The 20750-nt window shown below is 39.8% G+C and overlaps 1 protein-coding gene across 1 annotated transcript in view; it reads left to right on the top strand.

Moving 5' to 3' along the window:
* LOC122804637 (40-kDa huntingtin-associated protein-like) overlaps window positions 1-20750 on the top strand; it is a 680147-nt gene that overhangs the window by 321741 nt on the left and 337656 nt on the right. The window contains exon 7 of the mRNA XM_044074619.1: window positions 9344-9436. Coding sequence (XP_043930554.1) covers window positions 9344-9436 — 93 coding nt within the window. The remainder of the gene's footprint in view (window positions 1-9343; window positions 9437-20750) is intronic.

Here is a 20750-nt window from a genome sequence, read left to right as displayed (position 1 = left end):
CCACAGATCGAGGGCCTAAGAACCCAAAGGCTCTTATCAATGAAATGGGTAGGCATAATAAAATCTCCCCATATTCTAGGTTTCTCCATATGATTCCCCCTTTGGGGAGAGAGAGAACTTCTAAAATACAAATATAAAATGTTTCTTGAGAGACTTGCACATGGGTAGTGGAAGTTAACTAACCTATTAAACTGGATGAGAAGACAGAAGTCTTCCCAAATTCACACTAACCCAAAGTAAGAGTGGAAAAACTATTAGGCAGTATGAGAAAAAGAGAAGAAAGACAAAAAAGCACAGAAAAAGGAGGAAGTGTATAAAAATCACCTATTTGAGGTTGCACCATTTCATTTTTCAAGTAGATTTATTTTATTTCCATGAATCACCTCCCAAGGTGAGTGTAGTGTTTGCTGTAACATTGTATCAGCAGTGGATTATTGCAGTTTACTATCGTTATTTCGAATGGCAAAACATTTCCCCTTCGAAATAACGAAAAGTAAAACTGAAACCAAACATTTCGAGTGTACATAATGTTGCCGCAAATGATCGACACATTTGAGTCGACATTGTCACTGAAAATGTGATGTGATAGCCGTATAAGAGCCGATGTAAATCAAATTCCTATACAACATATCGCGTTTTTGCGGGGGGGGGGGCAAGCTCCCCTGCAACCCCCCCCTGTGGGGGTCTGCTCCCCCCACACCCCCTGCTACTAATATATTACAACTCTGAGATCGCACTATAGTGGGGATATGGATGAATTTCCAATCCCCAGTGTATTGCAGTCTCGTACATATAGTCGAGCACACTTATGCGAATGCACTACTGCATTGGCATAAGTGTGTTCGACTGTCCAATACACTTTTAATTTTGCGAGCAACATTCTGATTTTAGGCAGCATAACTCCCGGCAGAATGTCGTTTGCACAAATGATAGTAAACTAGTTATTACATCTAATTAAGCTGTGCCTCATTTTCTTGGTCTGCTTATGGGGGCAGCGATTTATCAAGCATTGACTTTAATAACTTCACCAAACAAATGAGTAATCTTGCTCTGTAAATAGAGTTTTGGTAGGCATTTTATCCAAGGTGAAAATAAAACAAAATAGTCCTGGACTAAGTGCTTCTCAGAGAAAATACATAGATCCAGAAAAAACACAAGAGGCAACACCGCAGCGAATAACAGAAAATCCACGTAGATTTCTGTTATTCGCTGTGGTGTTGTCTCTTGTGTTTTTTCTGGATTTTATCCAAGGTGCTATATTCTCTGAAACTACAGATCCTGAAATTAGTACAAATGCATGCTTTCAGTTGTCAGGCAATTAGTACTTCTTGTTATTGTTGTTTGTCTTTCGGCTTTTCCCGGTTAGGGGTCACCACAGCGGAACTCCGGTCCGCTAATGATTGGCAGTAGATTTTCACGAACGCTGAGGTGCCAGCTCGACGTTCAACCTTAATGAAGGCACGTCCATTTACGCATGTATTTTGAACGCCCACCCAACAGCGGGGAGGACATGCAGACTCCACACAGAAGGCACTCCCCACACTCCAGCCGAGAATCAAACGGGAGAACCTCTTGCTGGGAGGCAACAATGCTACCGCTGCACCACCGCGGAAGTCGCATTTAGTACTTCTTGGGGCATATGCAAAAGGAAGCATATCCTATTCCCATCTCATCGGTAAGCTCAAGACTCTATGAAGAGAGAGACATTGTTGATCATTCTGAATATGTGTCTCGGGCAGGTATTTGCCTTGCATTGAGCAGCATTCTGCCTTCACCAAGGGTGATGCCACAATACAAACAAAAGATGGTTGACTTCAGTAACTGGCTTAGTATGTAACAACTTGAACAGCAGCAAGATGAAATCCACAACTGGCCACAGCACAAACACAGGTTTAATAAAAAACTCAAAACTCTAGCACCTCGGCTTACAGCAGTAATCAGTAATTGGCTTAGTGTCTGATGTCTTTCCAGCATTTGTCAGCATGGGAGGACATGGATATTAAACCACTTTGCTTTGCAAAGGATGGTTTGCATCTAGGCTTCCAAATATTGGCTAAAACTTTGTTCACCCCCTTAGAGCCTTCCTTAGGCATTGCCAGATTGACAAACCTACCGACATAGTAAATAAACCCAAAGAAACCTAGAGGTGTTACTTTTCAATGCTAAGAGTTTCAACAAGAAACTCCACACCCTACAAGCTCTCTTCACTCTGGAGAATATAGACATCCGTGTCATTACTGAGACATAAAGCATTCTGGCAGTGCAAGGCTTCAATGCCTTCTGTACATTTAAGCCATCAACTGCACAAAAAGGGACAAAAGGTAGATGAGTCTCAATCTATGTTAGTAACAGTCGTAACTCTGCATTGGTTAAATAGTACGATGCCCTGAAATTTATCCATGAGCAAATCACCATAGACATAGTCCCATACCATATCCTAGCAAAACTATAGGTCACCTTCTGTGTCCCCAGAATCCCATAGCTCGTAATTAGACCTACTGGTTTCACTCACCATTAAATCAAATACCCTATTCTTGGGAGACTTTAACCAACCCTCTATTGACTGGATTATATATACTTCCTCATACGTGCAGGTAGAATGATTCCTGGACTTTATTAACACATATTTTGACCAGATAGTGTGCACGCCCACCAGAGGTTCAAGCATACTGGACTTGGTACTCACCAATATGAGAGAGTGTTACCCCCTCTCCCCCAGTGTCACATCCTCACTGATGAGGTCAACTCAGTAATCCCAGCAAACCCTGTAACAGGAACTATTCCAAAGCAAACTACATCCTATTAAGTGATAGTTTGTCAAAATTCAGTGCCCCACCCAACCCCATTTTCACAGCAACCTATGCAGAATTGTTTTCAGGGATGCTGTACAACCATGTAAATGACTGTATAGAGACTGCAGTTCCTATTAGAAGTAAGCCCAAAACGAACTCTAAAAACAAATGACACTGGTGGAATTCTAACCTTAATAGGGTATGTAACAAAAGGAAAAAAGTCATGGATAAATCAGGAAGCACAAAGCATGCTCAGTATGTTAAGCCCACTTCCTCACACAGCACAAGGAGTCTGAGTCCTAGATGCTGAGCCCGTAAGTCAGACATTGACCCAACCAAACATCCTTGTTATAAATGACTCCATTGTAAGACATAAAGATGTGCCTCTTACCAGGCTGAGCAAGGAAAGCGTGAAGGTTAGTTGCTTCTCTGGTGCTAGACTCCATCAGATCACACATTCACTCAAGTCCTTGGAGAACAAGTATCAATATGACTTTGACACTGGCGTGAACTAGGGCAGTAACTTGAGGTGTACCTCCCTGGATTATATAGAGAGAGACACGATGGAGCTCCCAGACTGTGTCCAAAGCAGGTATGTGCCTAGCATTGAGCACCATTCTGCATTCTCCAAGGATGATGCTGTGATATAAGCAAAAAATAATTGACTTCAATAATTGGATTAGTTTTTGCTGTCATTCAGAGGGGGTCCAATATTTGTCAGCCTGGGAGGATATGATTGACAGACCATGCTGATTCGCCAGGGATGTCCCTTTTATGGTTTCGATTTATTGGAAAAGACATTATCCACCCCCATAGTACCTTTTTAGGCAATGCCATCCTGATAAACTTAACAACATAAAACATGCAAAGGAAAATATGAAGGTATTAGTGATCAATGCTAGGAGCCTGAACTAGAACTTCCATTCCCTACAAGGCCTTATCCTAGAAGATATTGACATTTGTGTAATGACTGAAACATGGTTTAAAATAGCAGAGAGCACTCTGGCTGTGCATGGCATTATACCAGCTTATTGCATGGGGGAGGGTGGTGGTGTATCGGTCTATATTCAGAAGAGACTCATATCAAGGCTGGTAAAGCAGCTTGATGCACTAGAGCTTCTTCATGTCCAAATGACCATCAGAAAGGTCCTATACCATATATTAGCTAGCTGTCAAACTCCCTCTATGACAAATGAAAACAGCATTATGTTATCTACAGGAACTAGAATCACTCATTATTAAACCCTATACCATTTTCGTAGGTAATCTGAACTGTCCAACTATAGACTAGGATACCAACACCACCTTTAGTGCACAAGCACAGAGATTCCTGGACTTTGTCAGTACAAATTCCCTAAAACAATTACAGTATCCTCTTGGAGAATAACATCTTGGATATTGTCCTTACTAATGTGGGAGCATCTTACTCCATCCCTTGCATATCTTCATCACTAGTCAGGTCTGACCTTAAAGTAGTCTCCTTTGAAATAAAACTGAAGCCAGAGATCCCTTTCACCCAAGGTACCTTTAGAAATTTCTTCAGAATTAACTACCTTTTCCTACTTGATACTTTCGCAAGCTTCAAATCCCCACCAGACCCAGTTCACACCACCAGATAAGCAGAATGTACACCACCATAATATACCAGCATGTAAACAGCCACATAGACGCAGCTGTACCTACTAGGAACAAGTGTAGGGCAAACCCCAGAAACAAACCCACATGGTAGAACCATAATATCAATAAGCTTTATAGTAAAATAATTTTGACCAAAAGTTAAGAGTAATTCCCAGAATGTTAGAACTGTTGACACTAAAATAAATTAACAACTCAGGAACTTAATAAAATCCATCAAAGCCAAGTTTGAAGCTAAAATAGCTACCCAAGCCAAAGATGATCACAAGCAATTTTTAGTTATGTTTGTAACCGCAAAAGCACAATGCAGCAGTGTGCTGAGCTGATTGTGAATGATTTTACCTACATTGAAACCGAAGATATAAGTAACCAACTGGCTGATAAATTTCGCTCTAATTTTACCCATTTTCACTACTTCTGTTCCTCAAGATATACTTGAATCTGGCTCACCTCCAGCTTTCACACAAGACCAACTCCTTAAAGTGCTATCAGAAGCTAAAAATACTGTGTTAATGGGTCGGGACAATATCCCTAGATGCATCTTAAATAGCATGAAGCACTATTTAACCACACCACTAGTAACACTGTTCAGTCTCGGCCTTCGTACAGGTTTTGTACAAAACAAATGATATATAGAACTCTGTTGCATCGGAAATACAATCAGAACTTAACATAAACTTTTTTTTTCCACTCCACAGCAGAACATCAGCTATCACCAGCTCTTCTTCTCATTCACCAGGTTTACCTGACCTGCCTTAGCCTCCCTGCAGTCAACTCGACCCGCAAGTGGAACAGGTGAAGAGATCAAGGATGTTGCTGCACTGTCTTACTATTTTACTACTGCTGCTGCTGGGGAATGTGACCTAAACTCCGCTACCCCATGGCAGCCTTGCCAGCTCAACATTTACTGCCTTTGGAAGGTCCATCCATCCTTCTGTACATGTGCAACCTCCCAACAAAGAGACATTGCCTTTGCACAGTGGATGTCGCCAGTCATTGAGCACTGCTGTCATGGTGAGACTAGGCTGCTTCCTTCTCCCAGTATGAGCAAGCTGTTGTCAGCCACTCGTTCCCATCTATACCCATGGCCGCTTCAGCAACTGTGCTTGCTATTTGGACCTGGGTCGCTGGAGGCATAATAAGTGCTTTATTCCTCTGAGCCCCGGTGCCACTCAACATAAAAATAGTCTTAGCAAACCTGAAGACTTTGCCTACTGCCAAATTGGAAATTATGTCCAGGCTCTAAACCTGGTAACAAAAGCCTGCCTTGACAGGATTCCAAATTTATGACTAGCACTATTTCTTTTTTAACATCAAAGTTACAGTTAGCAATGATTGCACATTAGTGAATTTGATTATATAATTTTCCAAAACTACCCTCCAGTTTTATTTTCTTTGCTTAGCTTATACTCTGCTTATGAACACACATAATCCCACCCTTCTAACTTCTTTCTGTAACTATCTTCTAGTTACCTCTTCATTGCTGTTGTGCTTAAAAAAGAAGTTGTAAACACATAGGTTGGTACTAGGCTTTCGGCCCAAGGCCCTATACAAACCTAGCCAAACAATTTCCCAGATATTTCTTCCCACAATATTTACTTCCCTGGACCCCTGTCTAGCAGGGCGATTGACTTGATTCCCAGGGTGAATTTCCTATCTCCCATCCAATCGTCAAGGTTCCTTTTGAAGAGGGCCAAGGAGGCGCTCTGCTTGACATGAATGGGCAGTCTATTCCAGAGTATGGGGAGTCTTTGGGTCAGGAACCTATCCCTCCAGCATGTTTTGTTCATTGTGATGACAAGGTTTAGATCCTAGAGCATGTGGCTCTGAGGGATTGGGATTTAAGTGGAGCATGTCCAACAGCTCAGGGTTTGACATGGCCTTGTATGTTAAGCAGGGATTGCCTCTGAGTAGACGATATGCCACAGAGTATAGCTGGAGTTTTTTTAGACGGTCAGCATAGAGCATCTGCTTTAGGCCTGTGATTTTTTTAGTGAGGTATTTCTGCAGCCTTTCCAGCTGTTGCAGATGTCTTGTGAGGTACATACCAAACAGGGTGTTGTATTCTATAATGGGTCTAATGAGGGATGAGTACAGTGAGACATTGACTTCCTTTTTTCTGGATGAAAAGCCCTTAGTGATGAGGTGTGCCACATAGAAGGATTTACTGACTGTTGTGGCGATTTGGTTATCGAAGGTGAGACCACTGTCCACCTGTGTCCCTAAACACACTTTCAGTGTTTAGTGTGCTGCCACTTGTGTGGTAATTTATGGGTACATGGTTTTTCCCAAAGGGGGTAACTATACATTTCTTGGCATTAAACTTGAGCCCATGGCTCTGGCGCCAAGCATCTGTTTCTGTAAGGCCCTTTTGTAGAATATCCACATCATTTGGGGATTCAGTAATGGCTCCCAGTTTGCAGTAATCTGCGAGCTTTGTTAGCCAGAGTCCCTTAGTGTTGACCTGTACTTCAGAGAAGTAGATGCCAAACGAGACTGGTCCCAGGACTGAACCTTGGGGTACTCCACTTGTCTGGAGCTGGATTTGGAGTGGGCTACTTTTACAGTCTTGGTTCTGTCAGTATGTATTGCTTTTAAGCAAAGAGGCTATGATGAAATATTAATTACTGAGTCTTTAAAAAGGCTGCTTCAGTTATATGAAGGAGTAGACAATAGATTTATCAGCAAGAATTCTATAGCTAAGATGAATTTTAGATATAATAGGTATATACATAGTGGAGATAGAAAAGTTTATTTTGTCACCGCATTTAATATTTTTAGCCATGAAGTGGTGGACATCATTAAATATTATTGGCCTTTTCTTAATAATAGTAAAAATGGTGTTAACTTATGTAAGGCTCCTTTCATATCTTATAAGAGAAGTAGGAATATTAGAGATATGGTAGTTCATAATACATTTATTTTCCCTAGTGAGACTTTAATATAACTTAACAGATGTGGAACCTTCCCGTGTGGTAAATGTTCAGTATGTAATAATGTAGTGAGATCTTTTGATAAAATTAATAAGGTAAGGTTCTGCCCTGCAGCCTCTTACACCTGTACCACAAAAGGAGTAATATATGTTCTTTCTTGCCCCTGCAGTTTATTTTATATAGGGGAGACTAAAATAATGTTTAAATTGAGACTGCAGGAGGAGCATATTAGAGATATCAAAAACAATAATCCTGTGAATCCTGTTGCCTTGCATTTTAATTTGGTACATAGAAGTGATTTTTAGTCTTAAAAGCTTGTATTTTGGAACAGATTTTTTTCTAGAGAAGATGTATTGTTAAAAAATAAGTTGCTTTATAGAGAAACTGTTTTTATCCTTAAGTTGTTGTTTCTTTCTGCTTATCCCGATTAGGGGTCACCACAGCGGAACTCCGGTCCGCTAATGTTTGGTAGTGGATTTTTATGTGCCGAGTTACCAGCCCTGACGCACAACCTTCAACGAAGGCAAGCCCATTCACGTATGCTGCCACACAAAAGACGTTCTAGCTGAGAATCTAACGGGACAACGTCTTGCTGTGAGGCGACAACGCTACCGCAGCACCACTACCCCCACATGGATTGAATGATGAGTGTAATTGGAGAGGTTTTTTATAAGCACTTTGATAGGTTAATTGTTTAATTGCTTGAATGGATTTGTAATGTATATACTATATATATATATATATATATATATATATATATATATATATATATATATATATATATGTGTGTGTGTTTTTACTGCCATTATGTATCAACTCCTGGAAGGATTTGTTGCCGAGGCGCTAGAGTACTTGTATTAAAACTTTTATACTTCTTTCGTGTGCAGCATTTTTTTTCACTGGCAAGTGTTTTTATTGCTACTTTTTGGAAGTAGTTTGTAGTACGTCTTCATTGCTTACCTTATGCTCACGTTATAAGAAATGTAATTCCTTTTGCTACTTTTGATATAAACTGTCCTAAACATTACTCTTTTCTTTTCTGCTGTGTCCTTTTTTATTTACTGATTAATCATATGTATTTTTCGTTAATACTGATCAAACTATGAAATTTCAAGTTATAAATAATGTATATATGAAATGCTATTTTTCCTGTGTTAAGTTGTATGACTGTCTTTTTTTTCTTTTTGCTGAACATCTTCTATTGTTTGTTATTGTGTGTAAAAATGTATTTGCTTATGGAACTTGTCTCCTCAGGCCTTTGCTGAAAATTGGTAGTCAGCCTATTCAGATTATCTCGGTTAACAAATGGAAATAGCTGCATCTCTGTGTATAAATATATAATGTGCAACATTATATGTGTAGACACATGTGTGTGTGTGTGTGTGTAATAAATGTGGGAATATACTTGCTAAGTTATTGTACTTCTACCCAGTTTTAGAGTCTTGCTCAGTCTGTTCTCATTATTTGAATTCTGTCTTGCATATCATTTTAATTTCGGATCATTCTGGTCACAAATCAAATGAATGTTTCCAGCTTCCTTGTGGTTTCATCTTTAATGACATTTTGTAGAACTGATTTTCAGTGCTGAACTCTTCAGAACTCTGCTTGAACCTTTGCCCTCATTTTTCCCTGTATATGTTTGCTCTTACATTTTGTGACACTTTTGCCTGATATTCTGTTACTAAGGCTACCATGTTTATATTTTTATGTTGACTTTGATACTTTCTATTATTCTACTTTAATATGCTTTATAAAAACAATATTGCAGGAAGGAGCTACAGTTACCCTGTGGTTTGGATGCGATTTCAAGTGTAGTCCTGAATTTCTTCACATATAAGACAGTAGAGATAGATTCCCATAATAGATATGCTTTAAAGTTAACTTCCTTTATTATTCTCCAGATTTTTGTTAGTTTTTATATGTAATCAAATTTATGTGGATTTGTGTTGAAAAGGTTTAACTATACTGTTTATTTATTTGCAGGTGATTATGATGGGGCCTTAGCAGTCTTTACAGAAACCCAGCTGTTGGCACAGGAGAAGGGTCTTCATGTACCTGGTAGCAGCACCCCTGTGGGTAAGCAGTGGATTGGATAGTAGACAAGCCATGGTTTATGTTAATAATGAAATTTTGAGTTGGGGTGTTTTGGCTGTTATTTCATAATATGTCATCACTTCCACTAGGAACTAATTCACTCAAATCCATTCACATGGTAACTATAAATATTCAAAGTATTTGCAACAAAATCTACAATTTGCATGCATGGATAGCCCACAACCAACCTGACATAATTGCCATCACCAAGACATGGTTTACACCATACATTAAAGACTCTGAATTTCTCCCCCCAGACTTTCAAACTATAAGATCCAACAGACCTAATGAAAAAGGGGTAGAGTAGCACTTATCTTTCATAACTCATTCAACACAGTACCCTACACACATCCCCATTCAACAATTCAGAAATGCAGAAATTACCATTGCTCTCCTAAAGATTAATAACTACAAAAAGCTCTGTATCATAGCTCTCTACATAGCCCCTGGAAACAATATCCCTCTACTAGAAGAAATTCTAGCCTGGATTTCATCTTTCATTTAAAAGCAAAACTGTTATCGTAGGTGATGTAAATATCAACTGGATAAACCTGAACTCCAACTCCCATACCCCTAGTATCAAACTATTCAACTTTACACAGCTAATAAACACCCCTACCAGACCTAACAAAGATAACAGTTCAGGATAAACTCTAGACTGGATTCTCCTAGTATCAAACTATTCAACTTTACACAGCTAATACACCCCTACCAGACCTAACAAATATAACAGTTCAGGATAAACTCTAGGCTGAATTCTCGTCTACCACCCCAATAAAATATCTGAAGCAGACACCTTTCCAGACCCACTGAGCGACCACCTCCCCACTTACATCTGCCGCTTCACCTCAGCCCTCCAAAATCAACACCAGTACAAGCAGACATGGAACCTAATTTCAACCCTCTTATCTTACTAATATCCTCAAAAACATTAATTGGCACATACTGAAAACTCTGCCACTAGACAATGCTGTAGATTACTTCAATACTACATTCCTGGACACATTAAATAGCCTTTCACCATTTTGCATAAAACAAGTCAAAACTAACCATGCTGCTTGGCTGACCAAACCCACTAAAATCTGATGCACCTTAGAGATAAAACCTGAAAAAATTACCAAACTAACAAATACCAGGACACCTTCACTCACGTTAAACAGCTCCATAACCAGGTAAAAAAGCTGGTGCTCAGTCACAAAAAAGCTCACTACACAAAACTCCAATCCAACCGTAAACAAAACCCAAAAAAGTTCTGGAACTCCATCTCATCCCTCCTGAACCCAACACAAAAAAACAATCCTTGTCCTCACCCTTGACAAACCTATTCATGAAATTGCTTGTCTCTCTAACCCATTCTTTATAAACTCAGTAGCCAACATCACTGCTAGCTTCCCTCATAGCAAAGACAGCTTAAGTGACTCTGCATCACCAAAAACTTCTCCACCATTCCCATCTCTACAAATGCCACATCTACCCCCGAACCTACCTCCAACTTCACAATAAATCCCATTTCTACCACAACAATTAAAAGACTACTTGTTAAGCTCAAACCCTGCTGTAATGCTCCTGACAATTTAACCCCAACATTTGTAAAGATTGCAGTTGAAGCCATTGCATTCCCTATAAGCATCCTAATCAACAGATCATCCAAGAATCTTATGGCCCCAAATTATGGAAGAAAGCCTTCATTCCGTCTCTTCACAAAGGTGGTAAAAAAATGATACCTCCAACAGAGACCTATTGCTATCCTGTCCCCTATCTCTAAGATTTTGGAAAAGTATATTCACCTTCAGCTAATGCCCTATCTACTTCAGAGCCACCTCCTTTCTCCCACACAACATGGGTTCAGAACTGGCCACAGCATTACAACTGCCCTTATTTCTTTCCTGGAAGCTATTAACAGAACTTGTGATAATGGGAAAATTGTATCTGCCATGTTCTTAGATCTTTCAAAGGCATTTGATACAGTTTCCCACCCTGTGCTACTGTCAAAGCTCTCTAACTTTGGACTTTCCCCCACCACACTCTTCTGGTGCTCAAGCTATCTAAAAGACAGGCAAGAGACCATCAAATGGCAAACTCTCATCTCCAGACATCTACTGGAGTTCCTCAAGGCTCCACACTTGGTTCCCTTCTGTTCAGTATATCCATTAACAACTTCCAAACATCTATGACCACTGGGGCCCTTATCCAGTATGCAGATGACTCTACCATCATGTGCACAGCTGACTGCATCTCTGAACTCCAACTCAAAACCCTAACAGCCTTCTCCACCACTGAATCATGGATGTTTAAAAACCACCTAGCCCTTAACCCTAATAAATCCAAGATCATGCTTTTCACCCCCAAGAAGTCAACCCTGTTGAACAAATTCATCTTTAATATCTACTCCCAAACTAAAGCACAAAAAGAAATTGTCAACCACACAAAATTTCTGGGTGTAACCAGAGATGAACAACTAACATTTGATATTCACCTGCAACAACCAGATGTTCATCGTGTTACACTGCTGCAGTCATTACACTTGGGTGCCCCTCTTCCAGACAAACACTTGCCTGTACATCCCTAATGTATGACACTCCTCTACTTACCAGCCTCCAAACCACTCTAAAAGCCAAGCTCAAGACATGTTATAATAAAATTGCAAAATTTGCTACAGATTCCAAAAACTTCTCCTATCACTGTACTGCTGTTCTCTCCCTAAAATGGCCGGAACGTGTAAACTACCTCAACTATCTGCAACTTACTGCTGCTCACAAGCTTATCTTTAAACCCTCTAAATGTCCTGCCCTTAGTTCTGTCTTCACTTTGTACATCCCAAGAAAAACCTTAGATCAGAGAATCAGCAACTTCAGGTTCACAAACCTAACCCTGCCACCAGGCTAACTTCTCTTCTCGTACTCTTTAGCCAAGAACTGGAATGATCTTCCATTAGCTATCAGAACAATCCAAAATCCTGCCCACTTCAAAACTTTTCTCCACACTTACCTATCTTCCTCCTGGAACTGTTCCTGGACTTAGCTCCCTTGAATACCAATCTCTAATGACATACTTTCCCCCTACTTTCTATCCTGTGTTTTATCTATGTATATCCTGAAAAAATACCACTGAATTGCTAAATGTACTCTTAACTTTGTAATACAGTTATGGTTAGAAATCCCTTGTATATCATTTCATTTGTACTGAATATGATTACAACTTTGTTATCCGATATTGTTAAACAATGCTGTACTACCAATGTACATAATTTTATTTTATTTTAATTGTACTTTTTATTGTATTGAGGACCTTTTCTGCCCAGGCCTCCACTGAAAACGGGCGCTGTACAGCCCAGTGGACTTTCCCGGTTAGCAAATTGCAAATAAATAAATATTTTTTTAAGTTGTAAGGCTTTAATGCTTAAACCACAGTAGCAGAAGGGCAAGTAATCCTTCAGTTTGTCTCATATTTCCTGTGTTTTTTAAATTTTTGTTTGTGCGTAGTACTCTCCTGCATTTGTTTCATTTCCTGTTATCTATCTGCACTGTTGTTTCTGGGTTTGCTGTCCTTTTCTATCTTTCTTTCTTCCCCCCGATATTCTTAAATCCAGGACAGAAGCCTGCTCAGTTTTTCACTGTCATCTTTATTAAAAAGCATTTATTTGTGAATATGTACCACATTAATTTCTACTTATGGTAGCATGATTTCAAGTCTGTTCATTGGAACTTATGTAGATTTCTTTGTTAAATGGTATAAGAAATTTGATGATCTCCACTATATATATATATCTATATGTATATATAGATATATATATATATATATATATATATAGATATATATATATATATATATATATATTCGTATGTTTGTGTGTGTTTATTTCATTTTCATGATGTCATTACAGAGAATATCTGTATAATACAAACAAAAACACATTCACACAAAAAGCATGATTAATGTAATAGGTAAAGAACAACAAACTCCTGTGAATGTCAAAATAAAATTTGCTCTGTAGAGTAGAAAAGAAAAATATATCTATGTCTGTATCACAGCAGATAGTGGTATCACCTCACAGCAAGAGATTCCCTCATTGGATTTTCAGCTGGGGTTCCTTCTGTGTGGAGTCTGCACGTCCTCCCTTTGTTCGCTTGTTTCTGCCAAGTGCTAAAGATATGCAGTAGGTGGATATCAGTGTGCATGCGAGTTTGTGTTGTGGAAGGACTACCATGGCAGAGCTATCCCAACGGCGGTGTAAACCTTGGCTGTAGATGATTGTCACTGTTGAACTGACTCCCCACCTCCATGTGCAAAAAGGGGAATAAGGGTGTGTGTGTGTGTGTGTGTGTGTGTGTGTGTGTGTGTGTGTGTGTGTGTGTGTGTGTGTGTGTGTGTGTGTATATATATATAGGGGTCTATATTAGTTGATCGAACTTCCAAAAATTCGACCGTCATATGGTCGACACCGTATAATCGAACTTTTGAAAGAATGTTTTAACAGAGATCTCTGTACAGAGCAGAATGGCGAGACTGGCGAGATTTCCCTTTTCTGCACTGTAGTGCGATCTCAGAGTTGGTATATTTAAGGAGCTTGCCCCCTGCTTAAAATGTTCATGTAGGTTATTTGTGTAGTTTATTTATTTATTTTTTTTTATTAGATGATCAAACATTTGATCATATGGTGTCGACCATATGACGGTCAAACTTTTGGAAGTTCGATCACCTAATATAGACCTGTATATATATATATATATATATATATATATATATATATATATATATATATATATGAGACATGCGTGAATGGGCGTACCTTCGTTGAAGGTTGTGCGTCAGGGCTGGCAAACTCGGCATGTAAAAAAAAAAAAAAAAATCTACTGCCAATCATTAGTGGACCGGAGTTCCACTGTGGCGACCCCTAACTGGGAAAAGCCGAAAGACACAAACAAATATATATATATATATATATATATATATATATATATATATATATATATATATATATATATATAAAATATATATTTAGGGGCGCTACAGAATCCTGAAAGCCCAAAATCCTGAAAGTTCAAAATACTGAAAACTCAAAATCTTAAAAACACACAGGAAACCAACACTCACTATATTCCAGCACAAGTACATACAGAAACAAATAAAACACAAACTATATTACTGTCCTCCAAGTATAAGCAGGGGGACAAGGCCCCCCTGCACCCCCCCCATGTGGGCAGCTGTGCCCCCCACACCCACGGCTGCTTAAATATATCAACTCCAAGATTGCACTTAGTGTAGTGAAGTACAATCTTAGAGTTGATGTATTTAAGTAGCAGGGGGTGTGGTGGGTGCTGCCGGGGCTGCAGGGGGGCAAGCCCCCCTGCATATAATTGAAGGGTAATATGTTTCTGTATGTACTTGTGCTGGAATGTAGTGAGTGTTGGTATCCTGTGTGTTTTCAGGATTTTGAGTTTTCAGTATTTTGAACTTTCAGGATTTTGGTCTTTCAGGATTCTGTAGTGCTCCCATGTGTGTGTGCGTGTGTGTGTGTGTGTGTGTGTGTGTATATATATATATATATATATATATATATATATATATATATATATATATATATATATTTATACATACATACATATGTGTGTGCGCACGTGTGTGTGTGTGTGTGTGTGTATGTATATATATATATATATATATATATATATATATATATATTTTTTTTTTTTTTTTTTTTCTCCACACTTTCCTTACTGATTCCAAGTAATGTACACGTTTTCTGTCAGACATCTACATTATATGATGATTTCAAATGCTGCTAGTAAGTTTTATTCTGCTGTTCCTGAATTTTTTTTTCTGTTGTACTGTCCTCATACTGTCATGTTCCTTTTCAAGTAAACAATTCTTCTGATGCATCAGTGATGTATATAATGAAAGTACTGCATTGTTTTTGCTTCTTGTACTGTTCTCTACATATCTTAGTATCTTTTTATTCTCATTACAGCTCTGTTTTATTTGTTAACTGGGTAAGTTAACCATCCCAGTCTGTTTATTTAAAGAAGTTACTGATACTAGTTTGCTGCTTGAATGCCTAAACATGTGCATTACTTATTGCAGCACCATCAGTCTGATCAATTCCTTTATTCTACTCAGTCTATTCACTCTGGTCTTTATCCAGCAATTATTTTATTGCATCCCTTAACTTTTCTCAGTTTTTCCTCCTAATCTCGACTGCTGTTGAATTTCATTTACACACAAATATTTTCCCCTGTTTGACCACAGCAACCATCTCCTCCTTTACCTATCACTAATGACTTCTTGGGATGATATACTAAGCCTGATTAATTTCTGGACTCCTCAAACATTTTTTGTACCTGAGGTAGCATCCCCTGTACATCCTACAATAGCAACATGCTGTCATCAGCAAGAAAGTTTATACTACCCTGCTTACCTTTCATTCTCCAGCTTTCTGTCAGTCTTTGTCTGTTTAGTTTCTCCATGACCAAAACAAATATCTCCAAGGAAAATAGACATATCCGCTTGTCCCTCAGCTTAAATTTGCCTTATCTGACAACCCTCCAGTTACCCAAGCTTTGACATTTGGCATCATTGTAAAGTGCCAACTTACTGAGTCAGAGGTTTTATATATATATATATATATATATCCATAAGTTCATAGGTAGGTACTAGGCTATTGGCCCAAGGGCCTACATAAACCTAGCCCACAAGGTTCCCTGGCTTACACCACCTAAGAAAGTTATTTTACTGTGTCACTGTCGAGCAGAGACACAGAAGTGATCCCGGGGTGTATTTCCTATTTCCCATCCACTCATCAAGATTTTTCTTGAAGAGTGCTAATGAAAAACTTTGCTTGACATAGATGGGTAGCCTGTTCCAGAGTATGGGAAGTCTCTGGGACAGGAATCTATCCCTCCAGCATGTCCTGTTTATTGTGGTGACAAGGTTTAGGTCCCTAGAGCGTGTAGCTTGGAGGGATTGGGATTTCTTTAGGTGCAGCATGTCCAACAGCTCTGGGTTTGACATAGCTTTATATGTTAGGCAGAGATCACCTCGGAGTAGGCGATATGCTACAGAGTAAAGCTGGAGTTTTTTTAGGCGGTCAGTGTAGGGCATTTGTTTGAGGCCAGTAATCCTCTTTGTGAGGTACTTCTGTGGCCTTTCCAGCTGCTGCAGATTTCTTGTGAGGTACATTCCGAAAGGGGCATTGTACTCTATAATGGGTCTAATGAGTGTCGAGTAGATGGGAACAATGACCTCTTTTTTTTTTTCCTGGATGAGAACCCCTTTATGATGAGGTATGCCATGTAGAAGGACTTCCTGACTACTGTGGCGATGTAGCTATCAAAGGAGAGACCGCTGTCCACCTGGGTCCCAAGGTTTCTTATCACGCATTTGGTGTTAAGTAGATTGCTGCCTATGTGGTAGTTCATGGGTACAGAGTTTTTACCAAAGGGGATGTCACTGCACTTTTTGGCACTGAGCTTGAGGTCATGGCTCTGACACCAGGCATCTGTCTCAGTGAAGGCCCTTCTGTAGGATGTCCACATCATTTGGGGACTTGACTATGGCTCCTAGTTTGCAGTCATCTGCGAACTTCGTTAGCCAGAGGCCTTCTGTGTTTGCCTGTACTGCAGAGAACAGGAGAGGTCCCAGGACGGAACCCTGTGGTACTCCACTTGTCACTGCTTTGAGGTCAGATTTGGAGTCTGCAACTTTTACAGTGTGGGTTCTATCAGTGAGCCAGTTGGCAACCCATCTTGTGACGTAGGGATTTGTACCTAGTTTAGTGAGTTTAGCTATAATTCCAGAATGGGGGATGTTGTCGAAAGCCTTGGCGAGGTCAAAATAGGCTGTGTGAACCACCTTACCCTCATCTACGGCTTTGGTGACTGCCTCAAAGAAGTCGATCAGGTTCAGGAGGCATGATCTGCCTTTCACAAACCTGAACTGGGTAGGATCCAGAGTTTGGAGGTTACCAATGTCTTTGTTTATGAGTTCCACGATGATATGTTCCATGGCCTTGCAGACCAGGCTCGTCAGGCTAATAGGTCGATAGTTCCCGGGCTAATAGGTCGATAGTTCCCGGGATCAGTGGCGACTCCCCCTTTGTGGAGTGGGATAACTGTTGCTGTGTGCCCTTCAGTGGGCACAAAGCCTGATGCAAGGCTATTATTGAACATGGTGCTTTAGTGGGGAGCCAGTTTGTTTTGAAGTTTGTGTAAAACGCAGCCTGGGATGTTGTCTGGTCCCATGGATGTTGTGCTTTTGGCTTTAGAGAGTGCAGCTTTTACCTGCATAGTTGTGATTACAGGGACTCTGCATTCTTCCTGTATAGATATGGGCCCTTTAGGGGGTGAGAGGGGGGTAAAGTTAGCACTGAACCTATCTGCCAGGATGTTAGCAATATCAGTTGGTTCTGTAATTTTCATGCCTTTGTGCTGTAACTCGGAGCAGATCTGGGTGTTACCATCGAGATTCTTGACATAGCTATAGAATGCTTTGTGGTTGTCCTTGGAATTAGTGGTGATTTTGTTTTCATAGCTAGCTTTGGAGGATCTTATAAGGGATCTCAGCTTCTTACTGATGCTGACCAGGGAGCTCCTCCATGGGATTTTACTCTCTTTTGCAACAGTTTCTTCCTTCTGTTGTACAGTTTGTTTATGGCAGGGGGACCATGAGATTGGCTTCCTTTTTTTGGAGGATAGCATCTTGGTTCTCTTTGGGATAGCACGATCCATGCACTTGTGTAAGTGCTTATAGAGTGCATTTGTATGGGATTCAGCAGTTGTAACTGTATTGTCCATCTGCATGGGTGTCGTGAAGTTCACCACTTCTGTCTTAAGAAGCATGAAGTTGGCTTTGGAAAAATTATTTACTGTGGTTTCCTTAATGGGGGGTGGGGGCGGGATGTGGATATCAAGGGTGATTAGCTTATGGTCGGATCGGACCAACGAGGAGTTGACTTCAGGTGTGGAACAGCAGTCACTCATGTTGGTAATGACTAGGTCTAGAATATTGTTGCCCCTGGTGGGGGTGTACCACAACTGCCCCTTATCTTTTTTGTCTCACACCTACTCAAGAAATTTAACAGCAGTCTCCAAAGGACTATAAATTACCTAACTTTCACAAAATCTACTTGTGACGTTTCCCTAATTTCAGTAGTAATGTTGCCAATCTTGCTGCATATATTGGCCAGGATTTTCACATCAATGTTCCATAATAAAATTGGTGTATAATTTGCCATGGCATCCTTTCCCCTTATTCCACTTATGTAATGCTACTGTCTCTATTAGCCACATTGATTCTGGCATGTTTTCTTCTTCCCGTTTTATTAACTAAGCCTGACAGATATTCCTAATTCATCAGTCCCACCAACTTGCAATGATTATCTGGGAAACTATCTGGACCACCAGCTTTACCTTTTTCATCTGTGTAATTGCTGCTATCCCCCTTCCAACACTCACTTTGATATGCATCTTCTCTGTCTTTCTGTAACAGTTGTGGCCCTTCTCATTCCTCAAACTTCATCCCACTTGATTCTCTGCATGAGTACAAATTCTAATAAAAAATCTAAAGTTCCTCTCATGTCTGTTTATTCAAAGTAACCCTCACATGTTTTTTTCGTCTTGCATCCTTGAGTTTACACTAATAGTTTCATGTCAGTTTCCCCTTTATTTTTCCATCTTTCTTCCTTGTGCTCCACTTTTGCCTGTATCACTTCTTCTGACTATTGTTGCAACTCCTTGATGCTGCCCATCCTATCCATCAGCTTTTCCTCTATTTTATTCTCCTTCTCCTCTTCATCTCTATCTGCTGCTGTTTCTCCTCTCCAGTCTTGTAGCCATCTGTTTTGATGTCCTTTATATCCCATTACTTTTGTCCTCCATGCTGACTTCCATCCCACCATTTTAATTCCTACCCCCCCCTTCTTATTTTTCCTTTGGGCTCCTTCTTAACTATTTTAGCAACCATCGTATCTCATTTGCAATCCTTCACTTTCTTGGGATGTTCATCATATTGATCACTGCTGCAGTATCCTTATCTATATGGGTAATATCCTGTTAAGGATTTAACAACCAGCCAGCTTCCAAAGCTTCAAAGGCACTTTCCATGCACCCAAACCATCAGCTCGAGCTGAACCTACTAAAAAGATAGGTTTGGGCATCAAGCCCTTCAGAGCTTTTTTGCCATTGAAGAGAAGACTCCTGTAGGGGCATTTGAGGATTGCTGGTCGGCTTGTGCTGTTCTTTGCTAGGCAGATAAGTTTCCTTTGGGAAAAAAAAAAACTTCCACATTCAAAAAAACATGTTTTTTATTGTATTTTTCTGTTTAGGAAAGTTATTTTGAAGATAGGAGTTTGTCATAAGACTTTAACTGTACTAAATGGGAGCATACTATTTTCCTGTCAGTTTAAAAGTTGATTAAAGTTATTGAAAAACACTTTTTCTCTGGAGAAATTGTGTTCATGTTACTTTTTGTGACTGACAGTGTTTTATAGTGCTTTTTCTGTTTTTTTTTTTTTTTGTTTAGAAAAAAGTGACTTTTAAGGACTTACAATTTTTACCAGCTCTTGCTGCTTGTTTTCCCTAAGAAAGAGGTAATATTTTTAGCTTGACAATGGAACAAACTATTGTTCCCACCATTTGTCCTGCTTCCAACTACAAAAAGAAACAAATTTAAGCATACAGCCTTTGCCGCCACAGCAAGCTAGCAGTTTAGTTCAGCCATAGGTGAATGAATGTTATTGCCATAGTCTATTCCTCAGACCACTCATCTTTTACCCTGAAATCCCTCCGGTGTAGCACCTACAGCCAGTCTGGACCAGGAGAATTAACCACATTTTTTGTGGTTGTTGTGGTCTCCTCAGTGGGCAAGGGAGAGCCGCTCTTGTTGGTCCTAGGAGAGGGAACATGGAAGACTTCTCTGTATGGTCAGAATGTTACACCAATCCCTGGGGAAGTTGCTTCTGCCATTAATAATACTGGTGGCCACATTTTTCTTGTTCAAAAGAAACACAAAACTAAATATGTATCTACTCCTCCTCCTCAAACTTCCATATACAGGAGTAGTTTACTGAGTCTGACTCTTGGTTCAATTCAGGCTATTGTTCTGTCTTATAAGGTGGTTTCTGGTGAAAGAAAGAGGGATACCTCTTTTCCTGAAGAGCATCAAGATTCTGAATCTAGACAGGAAGTTGAAGGGACATACAGGGTTTTCTTCTTAGTTTTCTGACTCAGACTCACTGGGGAGCTCAGTTTCTGAGTCTCCCTTTGAAGGTTTTTCTTTCTCTGAGACTGTTTCTACAATGTGC

The sequence above is a fragment of the Protopterus annectens genome, chromosome 1.part1 (assembly GCF_019279795.1).
Source record: "Protopterus annectens isolate FY-2018-M chromosome 1.part1, PAN1.0, whole genome shotgun sequence".
NCBI lineage: Eukaryota > Metazoa > Chordata > Ceratodontiformes > Protopteridae > Protopterus > Protopterus annectens.
This window is presented reverse-complemented; position numbering and strand designations above follow the sequence as displayed.